The sequence below is a fragment of the Mustelus asterias genome, chromosome 7, assembly GCF_964213995.1.
Source record: "Mustelus asterias chromosome 7, sMusAst1.hap1.1, whole genome shotgun sequence".
Taxonomy (NCBI): Eukaryota; Metazoa; Chordata; class Chondrichthyes; order Carcharhiniformes; family Triakidae; genus Mustelus; species Mustelus asterias.
Window position 1 is genome coordinate 95,307,648 of NC_135807.1, and position 19,959 is coordinate 95,327,606.

A 19,959-nucleotide genomic window follows, 5' to 3' on the forward strand; every position below is an offset into this window, starting at 1 on the left:
AATCAGTAGAGACAAAAGGACTTACGTTGGAAAGATGCAGCGAGAGTGAGATGTTAAATAAAACAACATAGCGATGACTGGCGCCGGAAAGATTTATCTATTAAAACAGTGGACACGCGCGTCTGTAGATAACCAGTGTCCTTCCAGGTGTTTTCCTACAGTCTCCAAGTGTTTTCCTGCAGCCTCCAGGTAGTTACCTGTAGTCTTCACGAGTTTTGCTGCAGTTTCCAGGTAGTTATCTGCAGTCTCCAGGTGTTTTGCTGCAGCCTCCAGGTGGTTACCTGTAGTCTTCAGGTAGTTATCTGCAGTCTCCAGGTGGTTACCTGTAGTCTTCAGGTAGTTATCTGCAGTCTCTAGGTGGTTACCTGTAGTCTTCAGGTAGTTATCTGCAGTCTCTAGGTGGTTACCTGTAGTCTTCAGTGTTTTGCTGCAGTTTCCAGGTGGTTACCTGTAGTCTTCAGGTAGTTATCTGCAGTCTCTAGGTGGTTACCTGTAGTCTTCAGGTAGTTATCTGCAGTCTCCAGGTGGTTACCTGTAGTCTTCAGGTAGTTATCTGCAGTCTCTAGGTGGTTACCTGTAGTCTTCAGGTAGTTATCTGCAGTCTCCAGGTGGTTACCTATAGTCTTCAGGTAGTTATCTGCAGTGTCCAGGTGGTTACCTGTAGTCTTCAGGTAGTTATCTGCAGTCTCCAGGTGGTTACCTGTAGTCCTCAGGTAGTTATCTGCAGTCTCCAGGTGGTTACCTGTAGTCTTCAGGTAGTTATCTGCAGTCTCTAGGTGGTTACCTGTAGTCTTCAGGTAGTTATCTGCAGTCTCCAGGTGGTTACCTGTAGTCTTCAGGTAGTTATCTGCAGTGTCCAGGTGGTTACCTGTAGTCTTCAGTGTTTTTCTGCAGTGTCCAGGTGGTTACCTGTAGTCTTCAGTGTTTTTCTGCAGTGTCCAGGTGGTTACCTGTAGTCTTCAGTGTTTTTCTGCAGTGTCCAGGTGGTTACCTGTAGTCTTCAGTGTTTTTCTGCGGTGTCCAGGTGGTTACCTGTAGTCTTCAGTGTTTTTCTGCAGTGTCCAGGTGCCAATGACCAGCACAACCTTCCAACCAGAACCCCGCTCGAATGGCTCGCGGCATCACCATAGTGACAGGGAAAGCTGATGTCCAATCCCTGGGGAGTTGCCACGGCAGCGTGCGCAGACTTTCCGACCTCAGCCAATCAGAGGTTGGCTCGCGCGGGAGGCGGCATTATAAAATGCAGGAAGCCGGCGGCAGTGGCAGAGTGAGTGGGGAAAGCGATACAGTGAGAGTGGCAGCATGCAGCACCTCACTGCCACACTGCTGCTCTTGCTTATACTTGTAATTGAGGTGAATATGGTTCACAGCATAATCGAGAATATCCCGCATTAGTCTAATAAAGGAATTTAAAACTGATAAATTTGCAATAAAAAATAAAGATAGGAAGCTGTGTGAAGGGAACAAATACAGATTTCAGGTTTGGTATTTCAAAACTTTTGTGTTGCCTCTTTCTGTTTTACAGCAGCTCGATGCCCAGCAGTGTTCTTCCCCTTGCAAGTGCCCGAAGGATCCGCCAACATGTACACCCGGAGTGCGGTTAGTGTTGGACGGCTGCGGCTGCTGCCAGGTTTGTGCCAAGCAAGCGGGCGAAGTCTGCACCCAGGGCGACACCTGTGACTCGCAGCAGGGGCTGCAGTGCGACTACAGCGCTGACAACCGCCAGGGGCTGGGCGTTTGCATCGGTGAGTTTACAGCCTAACCAGCCTGCCTTCATTTCCAGAAAAGTACTACAGTTATTCACAATTAATATTGAGTTAGTATGCGCGGGTCCTGCTGAGAATAACAAATACTGACATGAACCAGGTAATGTTATGCAGGCTCAAAGAATTGTATTTAACAAGCAAACTGTACACACTAATGAATTAATAGCTGAGACTCAGTTATATACTAGTAAATAACCAAACTGCTCAGATAATGTAAACTAAAGCTAAAAGTGTTTGTCTACAGATCTCTGAAGGCGGCATAATTAATAGGATAGTTAAGAAGACAACAGGACACTGTCAGTCCCAGTATAGATTATAAAAGCAGGGAGGTGATGTTGGAGCTGTACAAAACTTTGGTTGGGTCACAGCTGGAGTAAAGTGCGCAGTTCTGGTCACCTCACTATAGGAAGGATGTGATTGCCTTTGGAGAGGGTGCAGAGGAGATTCACCACAATGTTGCCTGGGATGGAGCATTTGAGCTATAAGAGAGGCTGGATAGGCTTGGGTTGTTTTATTTGACGCAGAGAAGGCTGAGGGGGAACCTGATTGAGGTGTATAATGTGGATGGGAAGCAGATGTTCTCCTTAGTTGAAGGATCAATAACGTGGAAGCATCATTTTAAAGTGAGGGGCAGGAAGTTTAGAGGATCTGAGGTGGGAGTCTGTAATGCATTGCCTGGGATGATGGTAGAGGTGGGAAACGTCTATTAAAAAGTATGTGGATGAGCACTTGAGATGTCATAACATTCAAGGCTATGGGCCAAGTGCTGGAAAGTGTGACTAGTGTAGATTAAGTGTAATTTTTGTTGGTGCAGACCTGATGGGCTGAAGGGCCTCTTCTGTACAGTATTACTCTAAAGTAGGGCAAAGTGTTAGGACCAAAAGAGATCCATCCAAGGAGCCTGAGGGAAATATGGGAACGAAATAGTGGAGGCTGTATAAATTATGAGGAGAAGTTTCTGTGAGGGAGTTTTCTTGATTGTTGAGGGGTAACTGTAAGATTTGGAGAAATCCTGAAAGAATGAAATAATAGATTGGACTGAAATAATTGTTATTTTTCTGAGGTCTGTATAGGCTTCTGAAGTTTGGCTGGGTAATCAGAAGTTCTGTGAGAATTGGTCCCATTTTTAGCATTCCGTTAAGAATGATTTCGCTGAAAATTCTTATTTTTCTGACCACAAGATAAATATGCTGCAATGTGATCTATGTCCAATTTACATTCTGACCTATGCTAATGATATATACCAATTTTGGCGGAAACTGTCAAGTGGCAAGAGCTGTTTAAATTCAGCCATTACTTGCCAGTAACACCAGGCCATATATGGGCAATGGACAACTCCAGAATGTCCATGTTTGGCATACTTTCACAAGGGTGACAGGGCTAACCTGGGTAACTTGAAGCCAGTTAAGTAAAATCGGAAATCTTTACCTTAATTAAAGATGAAAAAACGAATATGTGGATGAAGAGAAAATAATTAAAAGATACGACCTCTAATTCAGAAAGGAAGATTGTGATGGGCAAACCTCAGTTATTTGAGGTGACAGAAATGAAGGATAATGCAGTAGATTTGAGATATAAAGACCTTCGTACCACACACACACAATGTTGAAGGGTTAAGAAGTTGAACTTGACAATTGGTTTGATGGAAAGAAATTGTCAAACTTCAGGGTGGTTTCTCTGGTTGGAAGTGGGTAGTATTGTGGTGTAGGATTATGTTGTGCTTCTATTCACTGTGTACATCAATGATTTGAATACAAATTTCGAGTACTTGCGTGATGTGCAAATGATACTAAAATAGGAGGTATGCTAAATAATTCTGAGGATGAAAAAGAACTGCGAGAGGATAGCGATAAGATGATGGAAATGGATAGCAATGTGGCAAATATATTTCAGTGTCAATAAATAAATAAAAAGATGATAGTTTGAATGGGAAAATGGTCAAATAATATAGACAAGTGGGGAAATTTGAAAGTTTAGTTTCACAAAATATTTCAGGCATCCTCAAATAGAAAGCCGTAACACAGCTGATGGAATATTGGGTTTAATAACTAGTGATATAGAAGAGTTGGGTTGAAGTGTAACAAAAAGTTTGTAAAACCTTAGTAAGATCATAGTTGGAATACAAGCTACCCGAGATGGAAAGCATGTTGAGGTAATATAGAGTGCTGTCTGGTATAAGGAAATAGAAATACAAAGGAAGATGGAAAATATGGACTGTTTTCATTAAAACAAATGAACTTAGAAAAATAAATACCTTTTATTGTAAGTGATTCTTTCTTGGTTCGGGGAGTATCTATAATAGAAAATGATAATTTGTTGCTTGAGGAGCCACAATCATTGTCCAACTGGTGTACCTTACTAGGGATAGTTAGCAATTCTTCTGTCAAGCAAGAGGTTCACTATAATTTGTAAAAGCTGTAGTTCTAAAACTTCAATTCTAAACAAACTGAATTAAGGGAATGTCAAAACACTCCTAATATAGCTGGGTAGGGTAGAGTTGCCGATACTCCATTGTTGCCATTATGATGCACCCTCCTTGAAATGAAGGGCTGGACAGATGAGTGAAATTGTTCTGCTGAAGTTTCCTCACCCTCTCCACTTTGAAAATGGCCCCAGCAATTAGTAGAGGCAGTACCCTAATTACATGAAGGAATTTAATTTGGTTTTTTTTGCAATGACAATATTGAAGAAAATTATTTTCAAATAAATGTTATGTCTAAGTATTTGTTTGTGTGAACAGTTTCCTACAATGCAACATTCCTCTGGACTCTTTAGCAACTTGGGGCTAGGCTATTCTGGTAACATTTCTTGGGCACTCAATTGCTTCAAATAATAAGGGAAATCTCAGCCTGCAGATGGTGAAACAACAGCACAGGTTGATTAAACATTGACATTCTTATCACTTGGACAACTATATCAATTCATCAAGGAAATAAAAAGGTGGCACGGCGGTTAGCAATGCTGCATCACAGCACCAGGGACCCAGGTTCAATTCCCGGCTTGGGTCATTGTCTGTGCGGAGTGTGCACGTTCTCCCAGTGTCTGCATGGGTTTCTTCCGGATTCTCTGGTTTCCTCCCACAGTCCGAAAGACATGCTGTTTAGGTGCATTGGCCATGCTAAATTCTCCCTCTGTGTACTCAAACAGGCGCTGGAGTGTGGCGACTAGGGGATTTTCACAGTATCTTCATTGCAGTGTTAATGTAAGCCTACTTGTTGTGCTAATGTATAAACTTTTATATAATAGACAATATTTGCAAATTAATTTCAATAAAAAAATAAACATTAAAAGTGCATTTGGCTTGTGTTCTGAAGAAATTAACTCCAAACTATTTAAAAATCCAAAAGGATATAATTTTCCTCCAGTGATCTCTGTAAACAGGAAGATATTTGGTCGAGACTAAATTTCTCTCCTTTCTCTATCCCTATCTATCTCCTTCATCTGCCCTGATGAACAATCTTTTGTCCACTGGTGGTGGTGAAATGGACGACCCGCCCTTTTTACGTGTTGAAAATAAGGAAAGCTGTGCAAAGGAGAAAGCGGCATATTGCAGGTGTCTTTTGGTGTCCATGTGAATGGGAAGCAGAGACTTGATTTTACAGAACAGAAACTGAGATATTGCTTCATGGCTACAAGCAGTAGCAATGCAATCATTCATCCAGTTATATTCCCCCACATTGCCAACCCACATCCTGTCCCACCAAGCCCCACCCCAGACTGCAACTGTCCTATATCTCTGGTTCACTGGTGGTAGCAAGAGGGTTTACGATGCAGGTTTGCTCAGAAATCTTGCTGTTGATATTTATAATCTATAACCTTCAATTCGGAGAAGCTAGTATTCTATGTAGTCAGGTCAGCAAACTCAGGCTGTCAGTTAAAGTGACAAGGGGTACCTCTGCTCTATTGTTAGAAACCTAAAGACAGCTCAGTGGACCCATGTCTTTTCAAGTTTAAAAATTAATATCCGTGTCAATTATTCTATAGATGAGGCGCAGCAAAACCTATAGGATTAGCTTCAAAGGAATTTGTTTTACATGAAACAGTGCCACTGCTGTTGCTGCACGAATGCTAAGATGCAGCATAATCAGAATATTAAATGATTACTTCATTCTTCCCCCTCATTAGTATTGTCTCTGGGTGAAGTACAGGCTGCATTTTGGGATGCCTGTTTAATGTACAAGTACAAGTGTGTGGCCATTCAGTTTTAACAAATCTTCCTAAAGTAAGCAATCGTTGAAAGAAAATTGATTTTGTACTTTGCTAAGGAATTTCCAAATACTGCATGTCAACCAACATAGATTATACAACTATTGAATAATTAAGAAAATTAAAATGCGTGCTTTACAAGTGCTTATTTCCTCCCACTATAATTTATTAAACAAATATGTGATTGTTTCTAAGATCTAGATCTAATTTGATGGCATTCATAATAAGAATAAAATAAGCTGTTAATGCTCTTTGTCTTTGAATTCCAGCACATGAAGGTCGTATTTGCATGTACGATGGACTTGTCTATCGAAATGGTGAGATATTTCAGCCAAGCTGCAAATATCAGTGTTCGTGTAAAGATGGTCTGATTGGCTGTGTGCCCCGTTGTAACCTGGATGTCCTGTTGCCGGGCCCTGATTGCCCATTTCCCAAACAAGTACAGATGCCAGGAGAATGTTGTGAGCAATGGATATGTGACCACAAACAAGAAGCTCCTATTGGAAGATTTGCAATGGCAGGTAGGATACAATGCTTATGTATTCTTTTAGCTGATTATAAACTGTGGATGCACCCTTTACACCCTGTAATGTATAAATAAGCAACTAATTCACTGGCTCAAACTTTTAGCTGCATTTGAATTCCAGCAGAGCATTAGGGAGATTCGGCACCCAAAATATTTTGTCAGTTAGAGGCCAAGTGTAAATTCGTAATTGGTGTGTACTATAAATTAAGAGGCTAAAATATTAGGTTGCATGTAGGATAGACACATAAATCGATCTTTGATGTTTTTCTTTATCATGTACTATTTTACATTTTTAAACAAATACCCTAGTTTGACAGGTACTAAGCTGCATGACCAACAATCCCATGTCTATGATGGGTTAGCTGTAACTTCTTCTGGGACAATGGTGGCACAGGGCGGCACGGTGGCACAGTGGTTAGTACAGCTGCCTCAGTGCCAGGGATCCTGGTTTGATTCCTGGCTTTTGGGTCACTATCTGTGTGGAGTTTGCACATTCTCCCTCTATCTGTGTGGGTTTTCTCAGGGTGCTCCGGTTTCCTCCCACAGTCCAAAAATGTGCAGGTTAGGTGGATTGGCCATGCTAAATTGTCCCTTAGTGTCAGGGTGACTAGCTAGGGTAAATGCATGCAATTATGGGGATAGGACCTGGGTGGGATTGTGGTCAGTGCAGACTCGATGGGCCGAATGACCTCCTTCTGCACTGTAGCATTCTGATTCTATGAATGGTGGGTGCACTACAGTTGACCATTATATCAGATCATGGAGGAGCAGATTCACTTCACCAGTTTCCACATTTCTGGATCTAACTGTCTGCCATTCAGTCCAGAAATACAGTCTCTCTACATGTCAATCCCTCACAAGGATGGCCTGTTTCTTCCTTGAACAGTGACTACCTAGTCTTCAAATGTTACCACTTTCCTCTGCCTGACAGAACCTATTATCACGTTGAATATTTTGTTCAGATAAAGGTGTCACTATAGGAGCCTGAATTGGTCCTTGCCTTCTGTAAGATATGTTGAACACTCCTTGTTCCACTCAGGTCTGTTCTTTGATGTTTTTTTACCCATTACATTAAGTGTTAGCCATGGCTCACTTAGCAGAACTCCAGCTTGAGCCAAAAGATCATGGGTTAAAATTTCACTCCATGAGTTGAGAATAAAAATCAGGACTTGCTGGAGGATCAGCCATTAAACAGCGGCACTGTCAGCCCCCTCAGGTGGATATAAATGACCCCATGCTACTAGCTTGGTGAAGCCCAGGGTGTCGTGGCCAATATTTATCCCTCAATTAACATCATTATGGCATTGCTTTTGTGGGTGCTTGCTGTGTGCAAATTGACTAATATGGTTCCAACATTACAAAAATGCCTACACTTCTAAAGTACTCTATTGACTATAAAGCATTGTGGGGCATCCTGTGGTTGTAAAAGGTGCTATGTAAATGCAGACCTTTTTGTTTTTACATATATGTTTGTGTTGGTGCTGCTTCCTTCCTTCCCTCACCATGATCTGGAAAATTTCATTGCTTTAAATAGAACATAGAAGAGTACAGCACAGAACAGGCCCTTCGGCCCATGATGTTGGTGCCGAGCTTTATCTGAAACCAAGATCAAGCTATCCCACTCCCTATCATCCTGGTGTGCTCCATGTGCCTATCCAATAACCGCTTAAATGTTCCTAAAGTGTCTGACTCCACTATCACTGCAGGCAGTCCATTCCACACCCCAACCACTCTCTGCGTAAAGAACCTACCTCTGATATCCTTCCTATATCTCCCACCATGAACCCTGTAGTTATGCCCCCTTGTAATAGCTCCATCCACCTGAGGAAATAGTCTTTGAACGTTCACTCTATCTATCCCCTTCATCATTTTATAAACCTCTATTAAGTCTCCCCTCAGCCTCCTCCACTCCAGAGAGAACAGCCCTAGCTCCCTCAACCTTTCCTCATAAGACCTACCCTCCAAACCAGGCAGCATCCTGGTAAATCTCCTCTGCACTCTTTCCAGCGCTTCCACATCCTTCTTATAGTGAGGTGACCAGAACTGCACACAATATTCCAAATGGGGTCTCACCAAGGTCCTGTACAGTTGCAGCATAACCCCATGGCTCTTAAACTCCAACCGCCTGTTAATAAAAGCTAACACACTATTGGCCTTCTTCACAGCTCTATCCACTTGAGTGGCAACCTTTAGAGATCTGTGGATATGGACCCCAAGATCTCTCTGTTCCTCCACAGTCTTCAGAACCCTACCTTTGACCCTGTAATCCACATTTAAATTAGTCCTACCAAAATGAATCACCTCACATTTATCAGGGTTAAACTCCATTTGCCATTTTTCAGCCCAGCTTTGCATCCTATCTGTCTCTTTGCAGCCTACAACAGCCCTCCACCTCATCCACTACTCCACCAATCTTGGTGTCATCAGCAAATTTACTGATCCACCCTTCAGCCCCCTCCTCTAAGTCATTAATAAAAATCACAAAGAGCAGAGGACCAAGCACTGATCCCTTTGGCACTCCGCTAGCAACCTGCCTCCAGTCCGAAAATTTTCCATCGACCACCACCCTCTGTCTTCGATCAGATAGCCAGTTACCTATCCAATCTGCCAACTTTCCCTCTATCCCACACCTCCTTACTTTCATCATAAGCCGACCATGGGGGACCTTATCAAACGCCTTACTAAAATCCATGTACATGACATCAACTGCCCTTCCTTCATCAACACACTTAGTTACCTCCTCAAAAAATTCGATCAAATTTGTGAGGCACGACTTGCCCTTCACGAATCCATGCTGACTATCCCGGATTAATCCGCATCTTTCTAAATGGTCGTAAATCCCATCCCTAAGGACCTTTTCCATCAATTTACCAACCACCGAAGTAAGACTAACTGGTCTATAATTACTAGGGTCATTTCTATTCCCTTTCTTAAACAGAGGAACAACATTCGCCACTCTCCAGTCCTCTGGCACCATCCCCGTGGACAGCGAGGACCCAAAGATCAAAGCCAAAGGCTCTGCAATCTCATCCCTTGCCTCCCAAAGAATCCTAGGATATATTTCATCAGGCCCAGGGGACTTATCGACCTTCAGTTTATTCAAAACTGCCAGGACATCCTCCCTCCGAACATCTATTTCCTCCAGCCTATTAGCCTGTAACGCCTTCTCTTCCTCAAAAACATGGCCCCTCTCCTTGGTGAACACTGAAGAAAAGTATTCATTCATCACCTCGCCCCTATCTCTACTGACTCCATACACAGGTTCCCACTACTGTCCTTGACCGGCCCTAACCTCACCCTGGTCATTCTTTTATTCCTCACATAAGAGTAAAAAGCCTTGGGGTTTTCCTTGATCCGACCCGCCAAGGACTTCTCATGTCCCCTCCTAGCTCTCCTAAGCCCTTTTTTCAGCTCATTCCTTGCTAACTTGTAACCCTCATTCGAGCCATCTGAACCTTGTTTCCTCATCCCTACATAAGCTTCCCTCTTCCTTTTCACAAGACATTCCACCTCTTTTGTGAACCATGGTTCCCTCACTTGGCCATTTCCTCCCTGCCTGACAGGGACATACCTATCAAGGACACCCAATATTTGTTCCTTGAAAAAGTTCCACTTTTCATGAGTGTCTTTCCCTGACAGTTTCTGTTCCCATCTTATGCCCCCTAATTCTTGCCTAATCGCATCATAATTACCTCTCCCCCAATTGTAAACCTTCCCCTGCCGTACGGCCCTATCCCTCTCCATTGCAATAACAAAAGACACTGAATTGTGGTCACTATCTCCAAAGTGCTCTCCCACAACCAAATCTAACACTTGGCCCGGTTCATTTCCCAGTACCAAATCCACTGTGGCCTCGCCTCTTGTCGGCCTATCCACATATTGTGTCAGGAAACCCTCCTGCACACACTGCACAAAAACTGCCCCATCTGAACTATTTGACCTACAAAGGTTCCAATCAATATTTGGAAAGTTAAAGTCCCCCATGACAACTACCCTGTGACCCCCACACATATCCATAATCTGCTTAGCAATTTCTTCCTCCACATCTCTATTACTATTTGGGGGCCTATAGTATACTCCTAACAACGTGACCGCTCCTTTCCTATTTCTAACTTCAGCCCATATTACCTCAGTGTGCAGATCCCCCTCGAAGTGCCTTTCCGCAGCTGTTAAACTATCCTTGATTAACAATGCTACTCCTCCACCTCTTTTACCAGCTTCCCTACACTTACTGAAACATCTATACCCCGGAACGTCCAACAACCATTGCTGTCCTTGTTCTACCCACATCTCCGTAATGGCCACAACATCGTAGTCCCAAGTACCAATCCACGCCCCAAGTTCATCTACCTTGTTCCAGATGCTCCTTGCATTGAAGTAGACACACTTCAACCCACCTTCCTGTCTACCGGTACCCACCCTTGACCTTGATACCTTCCCCAATACCTCACCACCCTCAACACTGACTTCTGGACTACAACTCCTTTTCCCACTCCCCTGACAAATTAGTTTAAACCCCCCTGAAGAGCCGTATCAAATTTCCCTCCCAGGATATTGGTGCCCCTCTGGTTCAGGTGCACCCCATCCTGTTTGTACAGGTCCCACCTTCCCCAGAATGTGTTCCAATTATCCACGTATCTGAAACCCTCCCTCCTACACCATCCCTGCAACCACATGTTTAACTGCACTCTCTCCCTGTTCCTCAACTCGCTATCACGTGGCACCGGTAACGTACCAGAGATGCCCACATGTTTTGTCTTGGCTCTCAGCTTCCAGCCCAGCTCCCGAAATTCCTGTTTTAAATCCCCGTCCCTTCTCTTACCTATGTCGTCGGTACCAATGTGTACCACGACTTGTGACTGTTTCCCCTCCCCCTTAAGAATCCGGAAGACACGGTCCGAGACGTCACGGACCCTGGCATCCGGTAGGCAACATACCATCCTCGAGTCTCTTTTGCTGCCACAGAACCTCCTATCTATCCCTCTAACTAACGAGTCCCCAATAACTATTGCCCTCCCGCTCTCCCCCTTACCCTCCCAAGCCACAGAGACGGACAGAGTGCTGGAGATCCTCTCACTGCGGCTGACCACTGGCATGTCGTCCCCCTCAACCGTATCCAAAGCGGAATACTTGTTGCTAAGGGGAACGACCACAGGGGATCCCTGCACTGACTGCTTCCTCCCAGCCCCTCTCACCGTCACCCATCTATTTTCATTCCTCAGAGTAACTGTATCCCTGAAGCTTCTGTCTATGGCCACCTCTGCCTCCCTAATGATCCTACATTCATCCAACTCCAGCCCGCACTGTTTTCATGCAGTAAGGTGGGGACAAACAAAGAAAATGAGGAATGAATGTGCAAGTACATGTTTGTGGGGGAAAAATGGAAAAAGTCACCTCTTTTATTGAAACAAAATACTTGCCTGTGAACTCTTTTTTACTTGGGTGACTCATTATATTTAAATTTTCATAATTGTTGTCAGAAGTTTGAATTCATTCCATGGTACAAAAGATTTGCTTATTGAATATAGGATCATCCAGGTCAAAGAAACCCAGTGTTTCTTGGCTCATAACATAAGGCTTCCCAGCCAAATTCTACAATGTCTTTAAATATTTTACATTGGATAGAAGATAAATTTACTGACATTAGAACTACAATGCCTCCTGGAAAGACAAAACATGAGAACTTAGAAACTAGCAATCATCATGGTGATATTTAATTCTGCTGTAATGGCAACAAATTTCAAAATGTTCTATGCAGAGCCTTGAGGTTATCTTTTTCTTCCTTTCAGCTTACAGACAGGAGGCCACCTATGAACTGGACTCCCTTAACCCGAGTCTGAACTGTATACAGCAGACTACACAGTGGAGTGCCTGCACCAAAACCTGTGGCATGGGCATTTCTACTCGTGTAACTAATAAAAACCACAGATGTGACATGGTGAAGCAGACACGAATTTGCCAAGTTCGACCATGTGGAGATTACAAAGTCATTGTCAAAGTGAGTACAAACCACTAATGCTATAAGATAGATCTTTACTTGTTCTTTCGGGAAATGACATGTTAAGATACCTGATGCTAGAACAACAGCTCACATTTATGTAGTACACTTGATGTCGAGAAAGGATCCAAGACACTTCACAACAACGTAACCAGACAAAAGTGGACTCGGAACCAAAGAAAATATTAAGAGTCTCTAAAAGTTTAGTCAAAGCAGTGGCTTTTAAGAAGGTCCTAAAGAAAGTGTGGCAGGGAATTTTAGATTGTCAAACCTAGATTAAGGCGCAGCAGCTTATAGAGAGGAAATAGTAATAGGGATGCACAAGAGACCAGAGTTGGAAGAAATGGCGGTCTTGAAGTGCTGTACAGCTGGAGAAGGTTACAAGAATGGGGAGAGGCGAGGTGCTGAAGGAAATTTAACACGAAGATTATAAGTGGAGCATTGATGGACCACAAGCCAGAGGCAATGGGTAGATGGGATTTGGTTGTGGGATTGGATGCACACTATGGAGTTCAATGTGAAGTAAAGTATATGGAGGTTGTGAGTCTGACCTGGAATAGTTGGGGAAATGTGACTTTAGCTGATAGCTGAATCAATGTTGTCTATTTTACAAAGTCACACTTATTTAAATGTTGCACATTTGTAATATCTTCCAGTCCTAAGGCAGGGTCTTAAGAACTGAAATATCAGTTCTGGAGGTGACAAAGCTACTGATGGAAGCTTCTTCCGTAGGTAAGAGTAGCAAGAGAACAAGGTTCTGGAGGCAGAAGTGATTTTTGTGATAAGATGTAGGGCTGGAAGTTCACTTCAGGATTAAATCGATGTTGTGCTTCAACCTGAGACAGTGGACAGGGAGGTGGATGAAAGCTAGAATTTCATAATTTGTGTTTATACAGCATCTTTAACATAAAACATCCCAAGATTCTTCTTGGGAACTTTATCAATCAGAAAATGACATTGAGCCAAAGAAGGTGATATTAGGACCAGTGGCCAAGAGATTGGGTTTTGAGAAGTGTCATAAAGCAAGAGAAGGGTGCAGCTATGGACGTGGAATACCAAACCTGAAGGCCTAGCCAGCTGAAAACATGGCTGTCAAAACTGCAGTGAAGGAAGGGGAGGATGGACAGGAGGGCCAGAGTTCGAGGAATGCAAAGGATTGGAGGTGGTTTCAGAGATTTAAAAAAGGTGAGACCAAGAAGGGATTTGAACACTAGGGTGAGAGTTTAAAAATTGAAGTGCTGACTAACCAGGAACCAACATATGTCAACGAGCACAGTGGCGCACAGTGATAATGAGTGAATGGAACTTGGTATAAGTTAGTCTGAGTGTGCGATACAGGCAGCCAAATTCTGGATCACCTTAAGTTTAGATAAATGGGTTTGCAACTACATTATTAAAGTTCATGCCGTATCAATCTCTAGTGTCAGTTTGCACCTTTATTTTTAAATACTGTTCCAACTTTCACCAGAGTTTTTCATTGGTGTATCCACTCTTAATATTAATTGACTATTGATTTTGATTTTATTTATTGTCACAAGTATTAGTATACAGTGAAAAGTATTTCTTGCATGCTATACAGACAATGCACACAGTTCATAGAGAAGGAAAGAAGAGCGTGCAGAATGTAGTGTTACAGGCATAGCAAGGGTGTAGAGAAAGATCAACTTAATGCGAGGTAGGTCCATTCAAAAGTCTGGGAAGAAGCTATTCTTGAGTTGGTTGGTACGTGACCTCAGATTTTTGTATCTTTTTCCCGATGGAAGAGAGAGTATGTCCGGGATGCATGGTGTCCTTACTTATGCTGGCTGCTTTTCCGAGGCAGTGGGAAGTGTAGACAGTTGACGGATGGGAGGCTGGTTTGCGTGATGGACTGGGTTACGTTCGCAACCCAACATTGGGTGGTTCCATCAGGGTCAGTGAGTAGCTTTCACAAAAGGGACCTTGTCACTTTCTCCATGCCCGCTACCTCTCTAGTACTCTGTGATTGGATTGGCTAACTTAATAAAGATCAGGGTTTAATCATGGGGCAAGGATGAAATTCAACTTCAGCATGGTGTAAAACAGATGATAGCAGAGCAGCTAATGTTTCCTTCCCATTGAAGTCAATTGGCCAAGATGAGAGATGCATGGTTGATCTGCTACTATCAGCTTCATGTTAACCCCCCCAACAAAAATTTCAAGTGAGATTAAATTTTCCTCCAGGATTCCTGATGTATCATTCACTGGTGCACAACAGAGCACTCTTGCCCATTAATCTACCAGCAGTATATTGTTGTTTCTGAAAGTATTTTTTGTAAAGTTTAATGCATTTCCTAAACTAGAAACAAAAATCTTTCCCAAATTGAAGAATCTGACATGTTTTCTCCATGTCTCAAGTGTTTCAAAAGCTAATGAACTTCTGGGCCCTCGGCCAAGCCTCGTTACCTATTCTTGGCTGAGAGCCCAGACATCCATTAACCTGCTGAAATACCTGAGCCCCAATGAAAACATTGCTTGCTTGACAATTCTAGCTTCATGACCATTGCTGCCAAGTTCACAATTTTTTTCCCCACAAGATTGAGGTTTCAAGTGTTTAAAATTTAAAATTTGTTTATTAGTGACACAATTAGGCTTACATTAACACTGCAATGAAGCTACTGTGAAAATCCCTTAGTCGCCACACTGCGGCATCTGTTTGGGTACATTGAGGGAGAAGTTAGCATGGCCAATGCACCTAACCAGCACGTCTTTTGGACTGGGAGGAAACTGGAGGAAACCCACGTAGACATGGGAAGAATGTACACACTCCACACAGACTGTAATCAAACCTGGGTCCCTGATGCTGTGAGGCAGCAGTGCTAACCAGTGCTTGCAGTTTCAGCTCTTGAAACTATAAAGGATCTGAATGATTTACACTTTGATTGCCCTGTAGTAAAAGGAAATTTTAACAGTAGGAAGTTATGAATGAATTACTCTTTAAAGCTGTTTTTCTACACATTCTATTGTCACTGTAAGGTTCATTGGCCCATTTATGGAAACACTTATGGAATCAAAAGGCATGGAAGTGCCACAGTTTGGCATAGGGGCATGAGATGCCATGGATGGTGGGATATATCTTGGCAAATGGAGTATGAGACCATGGAGGGGCATACCTTCGCATGAGGGGCCACAGGGATTGTTTGAGAGGTATACCTTGGCATGAGGGGCCGTACAGAGTGGGTGGGGGCATACCTTGGCATGGGGGACATGAGGAGGACCCTTTGAACTTGCCTTTAAAAAATCCCCTCATGCAGACTATAGTTCATGACTGCCCTGAGATGTCGTAAACCACAAGTCTTTAAAACCAGGCCTGACTCTATGAAAATTGTGGTGGACTAAGAAATGCCTATCACTGCAATGGAGCCGGCAAGGTTTGGAGTGAAGGGTGTGAGCTTTTGACCTGAACCAACCTTAAAAGGCACTCCTTTGGAAATGTCACCATTTGCTCAATTGGCTGCGGGTAAAAGATCTCATAGCATAGCTCAAAGGCCAATGCTGGCCTAGTCAGTGATGGTAGCACTTGGTGTACCTAGTTAGTGATGGTAGTGATGGACTTTTAACCTGGTGTGGTGAGACTTCTTACTGTGCTTATCCCAGTCCAACGCCGGCATCTCCACATCTAGTCAATGATGCCCTGTTCCCCTGAACGAATAAAATAAATTCCATTTAAGTGTCTGCTATATATGCTTGAGGAAACTGCTGTCTTAGGTGAAATATAAAGGCGAATATGGACCTGGAATTGGAAACTCCATCTGAATTGGTGACATTTCCAAAGGAGTGCCTTTTAAGGTTGGTTCAGGTCAAAAGCTCACACCCTTCACTCCAAACCTTGCCGGCTCCATTGCAGTGATAGGCATTTCTTAGTCCACCACAATTTTCATAGAGTCAGGCCTGGTTTTAAAGACTTGTGGTTTACGACATCTCAGGGCAGTCATGAACTATAGTCTGCATGAGGGGATTTTTTAAAGGCAAGTTCAAAGGGTCCTGGAAATAGGATTGGGAATTCTGGAATTCCCCACCCACCATTTTTAAAGAGCTCCCAAATCAGTCATACTTGGTGAAAATCCAAATATTGAAAGTGGGAATGAACTCTATAACAGAACTTCAATCATGGGGGAATTACTTTTGAAGTTTACTCATTCTTAGCTAGACAAATGTGACAGTTAGTTCAAACTCAGAAAGATCTCTCAAACAGCAAATAATAAGTGACAATCAACCTGATTTTTGTAGTGTTGGCTGAAGGATAAATATTGGCCTTTGAGCTATGCTATGAGATCTTTTACCCGCAGCCAATTGAACATATAAGGTCTTGGTTTCATACCTCATCTGAAAATCTGTACCTAAAACCATGTTGTGTTGCGTCATTATCAACATAGATTGTGGTGAAGTCCAGAAGTGGAGCTTGAACCCATGTCTGTCTGTTCAACTCAGGCAAGAACACTACTGGCTGAAAGGCAATAAATTAGCCCAGTGTTTTCCAACATGCTGGCCACTATTGAAGGAAGTGAAAATTAAATATTTTAGTTGCTACACCACAGCTGGATGCTGTGTAGTGAGTAGTTAGAGCTATTAAAATATTATTTGCCAGATAAGCAGTCACAGTGCAGTGCTCACTTTTAATCCTGTTCCTCAATCCCAGTTCATTACTGGGAGACTGTTACAAGATTCTCCCTATCCTTTGCATATATTTTTCATCATATAATGAATATGATGTCCTAATCACTAAGTTTGGCGAATATTGAAATCCTATTTGACAACACTGAACTTGACTAACTTGCAGGGCTATTAGTTTTATATTGCTAACAGAAGACAATGGAATTGAGCATTGGGAACAAAGTTGTGAAGTACTTGTATGACTAGTCAAGTGATTGATAGCCTATACAACTTGGAGTGAAATGACCCCTTGACCTTTTTAAGGGAGTAACTTTTCTGGTAGCTGTTTGAAAGCTCAATGATATCACATACTTCTGCAGTAGTTCCGAAAGGTCAGTTCACCAGCACCTTCTCCAGGGCAATTAGGAATAGGCAATAAATGCTGGCCTAGTCAGTGGTGGTAGCACTTAATGTACCTAGTTAGTGATGGTAGTGATGGACTTTAACCTGGTGTGGTGAGACTTCTTACTGTGCTTATCCAGTCCAATGCCGGCATCTCCACATCTAGTCAATGATGCCCTGTTCCCCTGAACGAATAAAATAAATTCCATTTAAATGTCTGCTATACATGCTTGAGGAAACTGCTGTCTTAGGTGAAATATAAAGGCGAATATGGACCTGGAATTGGAAACTCCATCTGAATTGGTGACACTTCCAAATGATAAGCAAGGAGGAGTCTTTTGAAGTAAATAAAAAATTATAGAAGGACCAAAATACTGGGCCAGATTCTCCAGTCCTGCTGCAGTGAACAGAGATTTGGCTGAGCGCCAAATTCTCCATTCTTGCTGGCAGCGGGGTGTGAAAGGCCGGAGAATCCCAGCCACTATTTGTAACTGGGTAGAATGAAGGCAGATCAAATCCAATACGGAAAAGTACTCGGCCTTGCCATTTATAAAATAAAATGGGTGATTATACTTAATGAATGATAAAGATGCTAAATAAAGACCCAGGAAGGATAGCAGCCCCGCAATGCCGGCCTCCGACACCTTACTTTGATTTTATATTTTTGTGTACACAATTGCTAGTTAATAGAACCTCTTAACTCCAGTCATGCTAATGTTATGCTATGCAGTCCACTTTTCAAAAGGAACCCGGATGCATGCAGTTTGGGTCTAACTGTAAAATGGATTTTCACAGTAACTTCATTGCAGTGCTAATGTAAGCTTACTTATGACACTAATAAATAAACTTAAAAAAACTTTAACTGTATAATAGTGTAACTCAACAATATAATCAGGTCTGAACTCGTGTTTTTGCACCCATGTGTGTCTTAAAATGCAGACTGAGAAAACACTTTCGAAGAAAAGATGTACATGATATGGTTTTCAGCTACGTTAACATAGCAATAATGTTTTCACTTGATGCAATAACATTTGATGCTATTGCGAATATGACTCAAAGTTGATTACAAAATTGTCTCTTCCTCTTAACTCAAACCGCAAATACCTCCTTTGAATTGCATCATATACTGATTTGCAAGTTGGACTATTCTGCACACACACCAGAGTACCATGGTGTCAGTAGCCCATGTGATGCCATACTTTTCAAACTACTTTGTTAAAATATTGTTCCTTGTAGTAACAAAATGGTATCTGATGTACATTTTAATTAGTTTTGCTTTTTTCTTTAGAAAGGGAAGAAATGTGTCCGAACACCAAAAGCAACAAAACCCACACAATTTGAATATAATGATTGCATAAGTGTCCAGTCCTACAAACCTAAGTACTGTGGAGTTTGCAATGATGGAAGATGCTGCACTCCTCACAGCACCAAAACAGCCCAGCTGGACTTCAAATGTCCCGGAGGAATAATCGTTAAAAAGCAGATGATGATCATTACCACATGTGCCTGCCATTATAACTGCCCAGAAGACAACACAGTGCTCCAAACAGACCAAGTATCTGGTCCCTAAATATTTGACTCCCTAGTTTAAAAACTGGTTTAGTATGAATAAGTGGGCTTTAGCCACAGTTAGCAGGATTTCAGTTTACCCCATGATTTGTGAAAATACTTGAACATTTTTATTGAATTTTGTATTTAAACAATGTTCTTGACAATTGCCTAGGTTGTAAATAGAAAACAAGCTTATTGTTATGAGTTGGCATGAGAATTGTATCTGTACAGTTACGTATTAAATGGTTATTAAAATATATTTTTTATAAAAACACAGTGCACGTGTCTTCAGTTGCCATACCCAATACAAATTCAGGAATTATTTCTGCCGTGCTGCCTACGTTTAGATGAGACAACCAACTTGAGCAGTATTTCTGGAATTTTGAGACCAGAGTATATAAAATGTGGTTAGCATTGCAAAATGCACATGCCTAACAAATAAGGTGAGAGTTGCAGTGAGTTGGATATTTGTGCCCCCTTTACTACTGATTGAAAGCAATGGTAGTGTCTACCTCTGAACCAGAAGCTCTAGGTTAGAGTCCCACCCCAGGACTTGATGGCCAAGGAAGGTGCGTTCATCATGCAGCCAAATAGGTGGAGCTAACTTGTAACTCCTTCCAAAATACGCTAATGGCTGGCAGTGTGAGGAGACTCCTGGTCAGCCATGCTTGCTGTGAAGTGGCACCCCTCGAGCTATAAGCCCCCAGTGAGACTAGAGATTTGTTCCAGAAATTACTAGCTATGGAAACAAAGTTTAACCTGATGCTATGAGATGTCAAGGGGTCCAGACTCAATGTTGTGGTCTCCAAGGGCAAATCCCTCCAGACTGTTTACCATTGTGCCTCCATCTCTGGTGGATCCATCCTGCCGATGGGGCAGGATATACCCAGGAATGGTGG

The 19,959-nt window shown here is 42.5% G+C and overlaps 1 protein-coding gene across 1 annotated transcript; it reads left to right on the plus strand.

The window, feature by feature from the left end:
- The first annotated feature begins 1,270 nt into the window (after positions 1–1,270).
- On the plus strand, positions 1,271–19,326 carry LOC144495854 (CCN family member 3-like). The gene is made up of 5 exons (XM_078216496.1): positions 1,271–1,353; positions 1,526–1,745; positions 6,242–6,493; positions 12,288–12,496; positions 18,798–19,326. Exons 1-5 carry the CDS (start codon positions 1,303–1,305, stop codon positions 19,077–19,079), a joined length of 1,014 nt encoding a protein of 337 aa, XP_078072622.1. The 5' UTR covers positions 1,271–1,302; the 3' UTR covers positions 19,080–19,326.
- Positions 19,327–19,959: the final 633 nt, after the last annotated feature.

Excerpts from the sequence above, each read along its gene's own strand:
- LOC144495854 (XM_078216496.1), top strand. The coding sequence starts at position 1,303 with ATGCAGCACCTCACTGCCACACTGCTGCTCTTGCTTATACTTGTAATT. Across the intron at positions 1,354-1,525 it reads TGCTTATACTTGTAATTGAG|CAGCTCGATGCCCAGCAGTG; the intron begins GTGAATATGGTT and ends TCTGTTTTACAG. Across the intron at positions 12,497-18,797 it reads ATTACAAAGTCATTGTCAAA|AAAGGGAAGAAATGTGTCCG; the intron begins GTGAGTACAAAC and ends TTTTTTCTTTAG.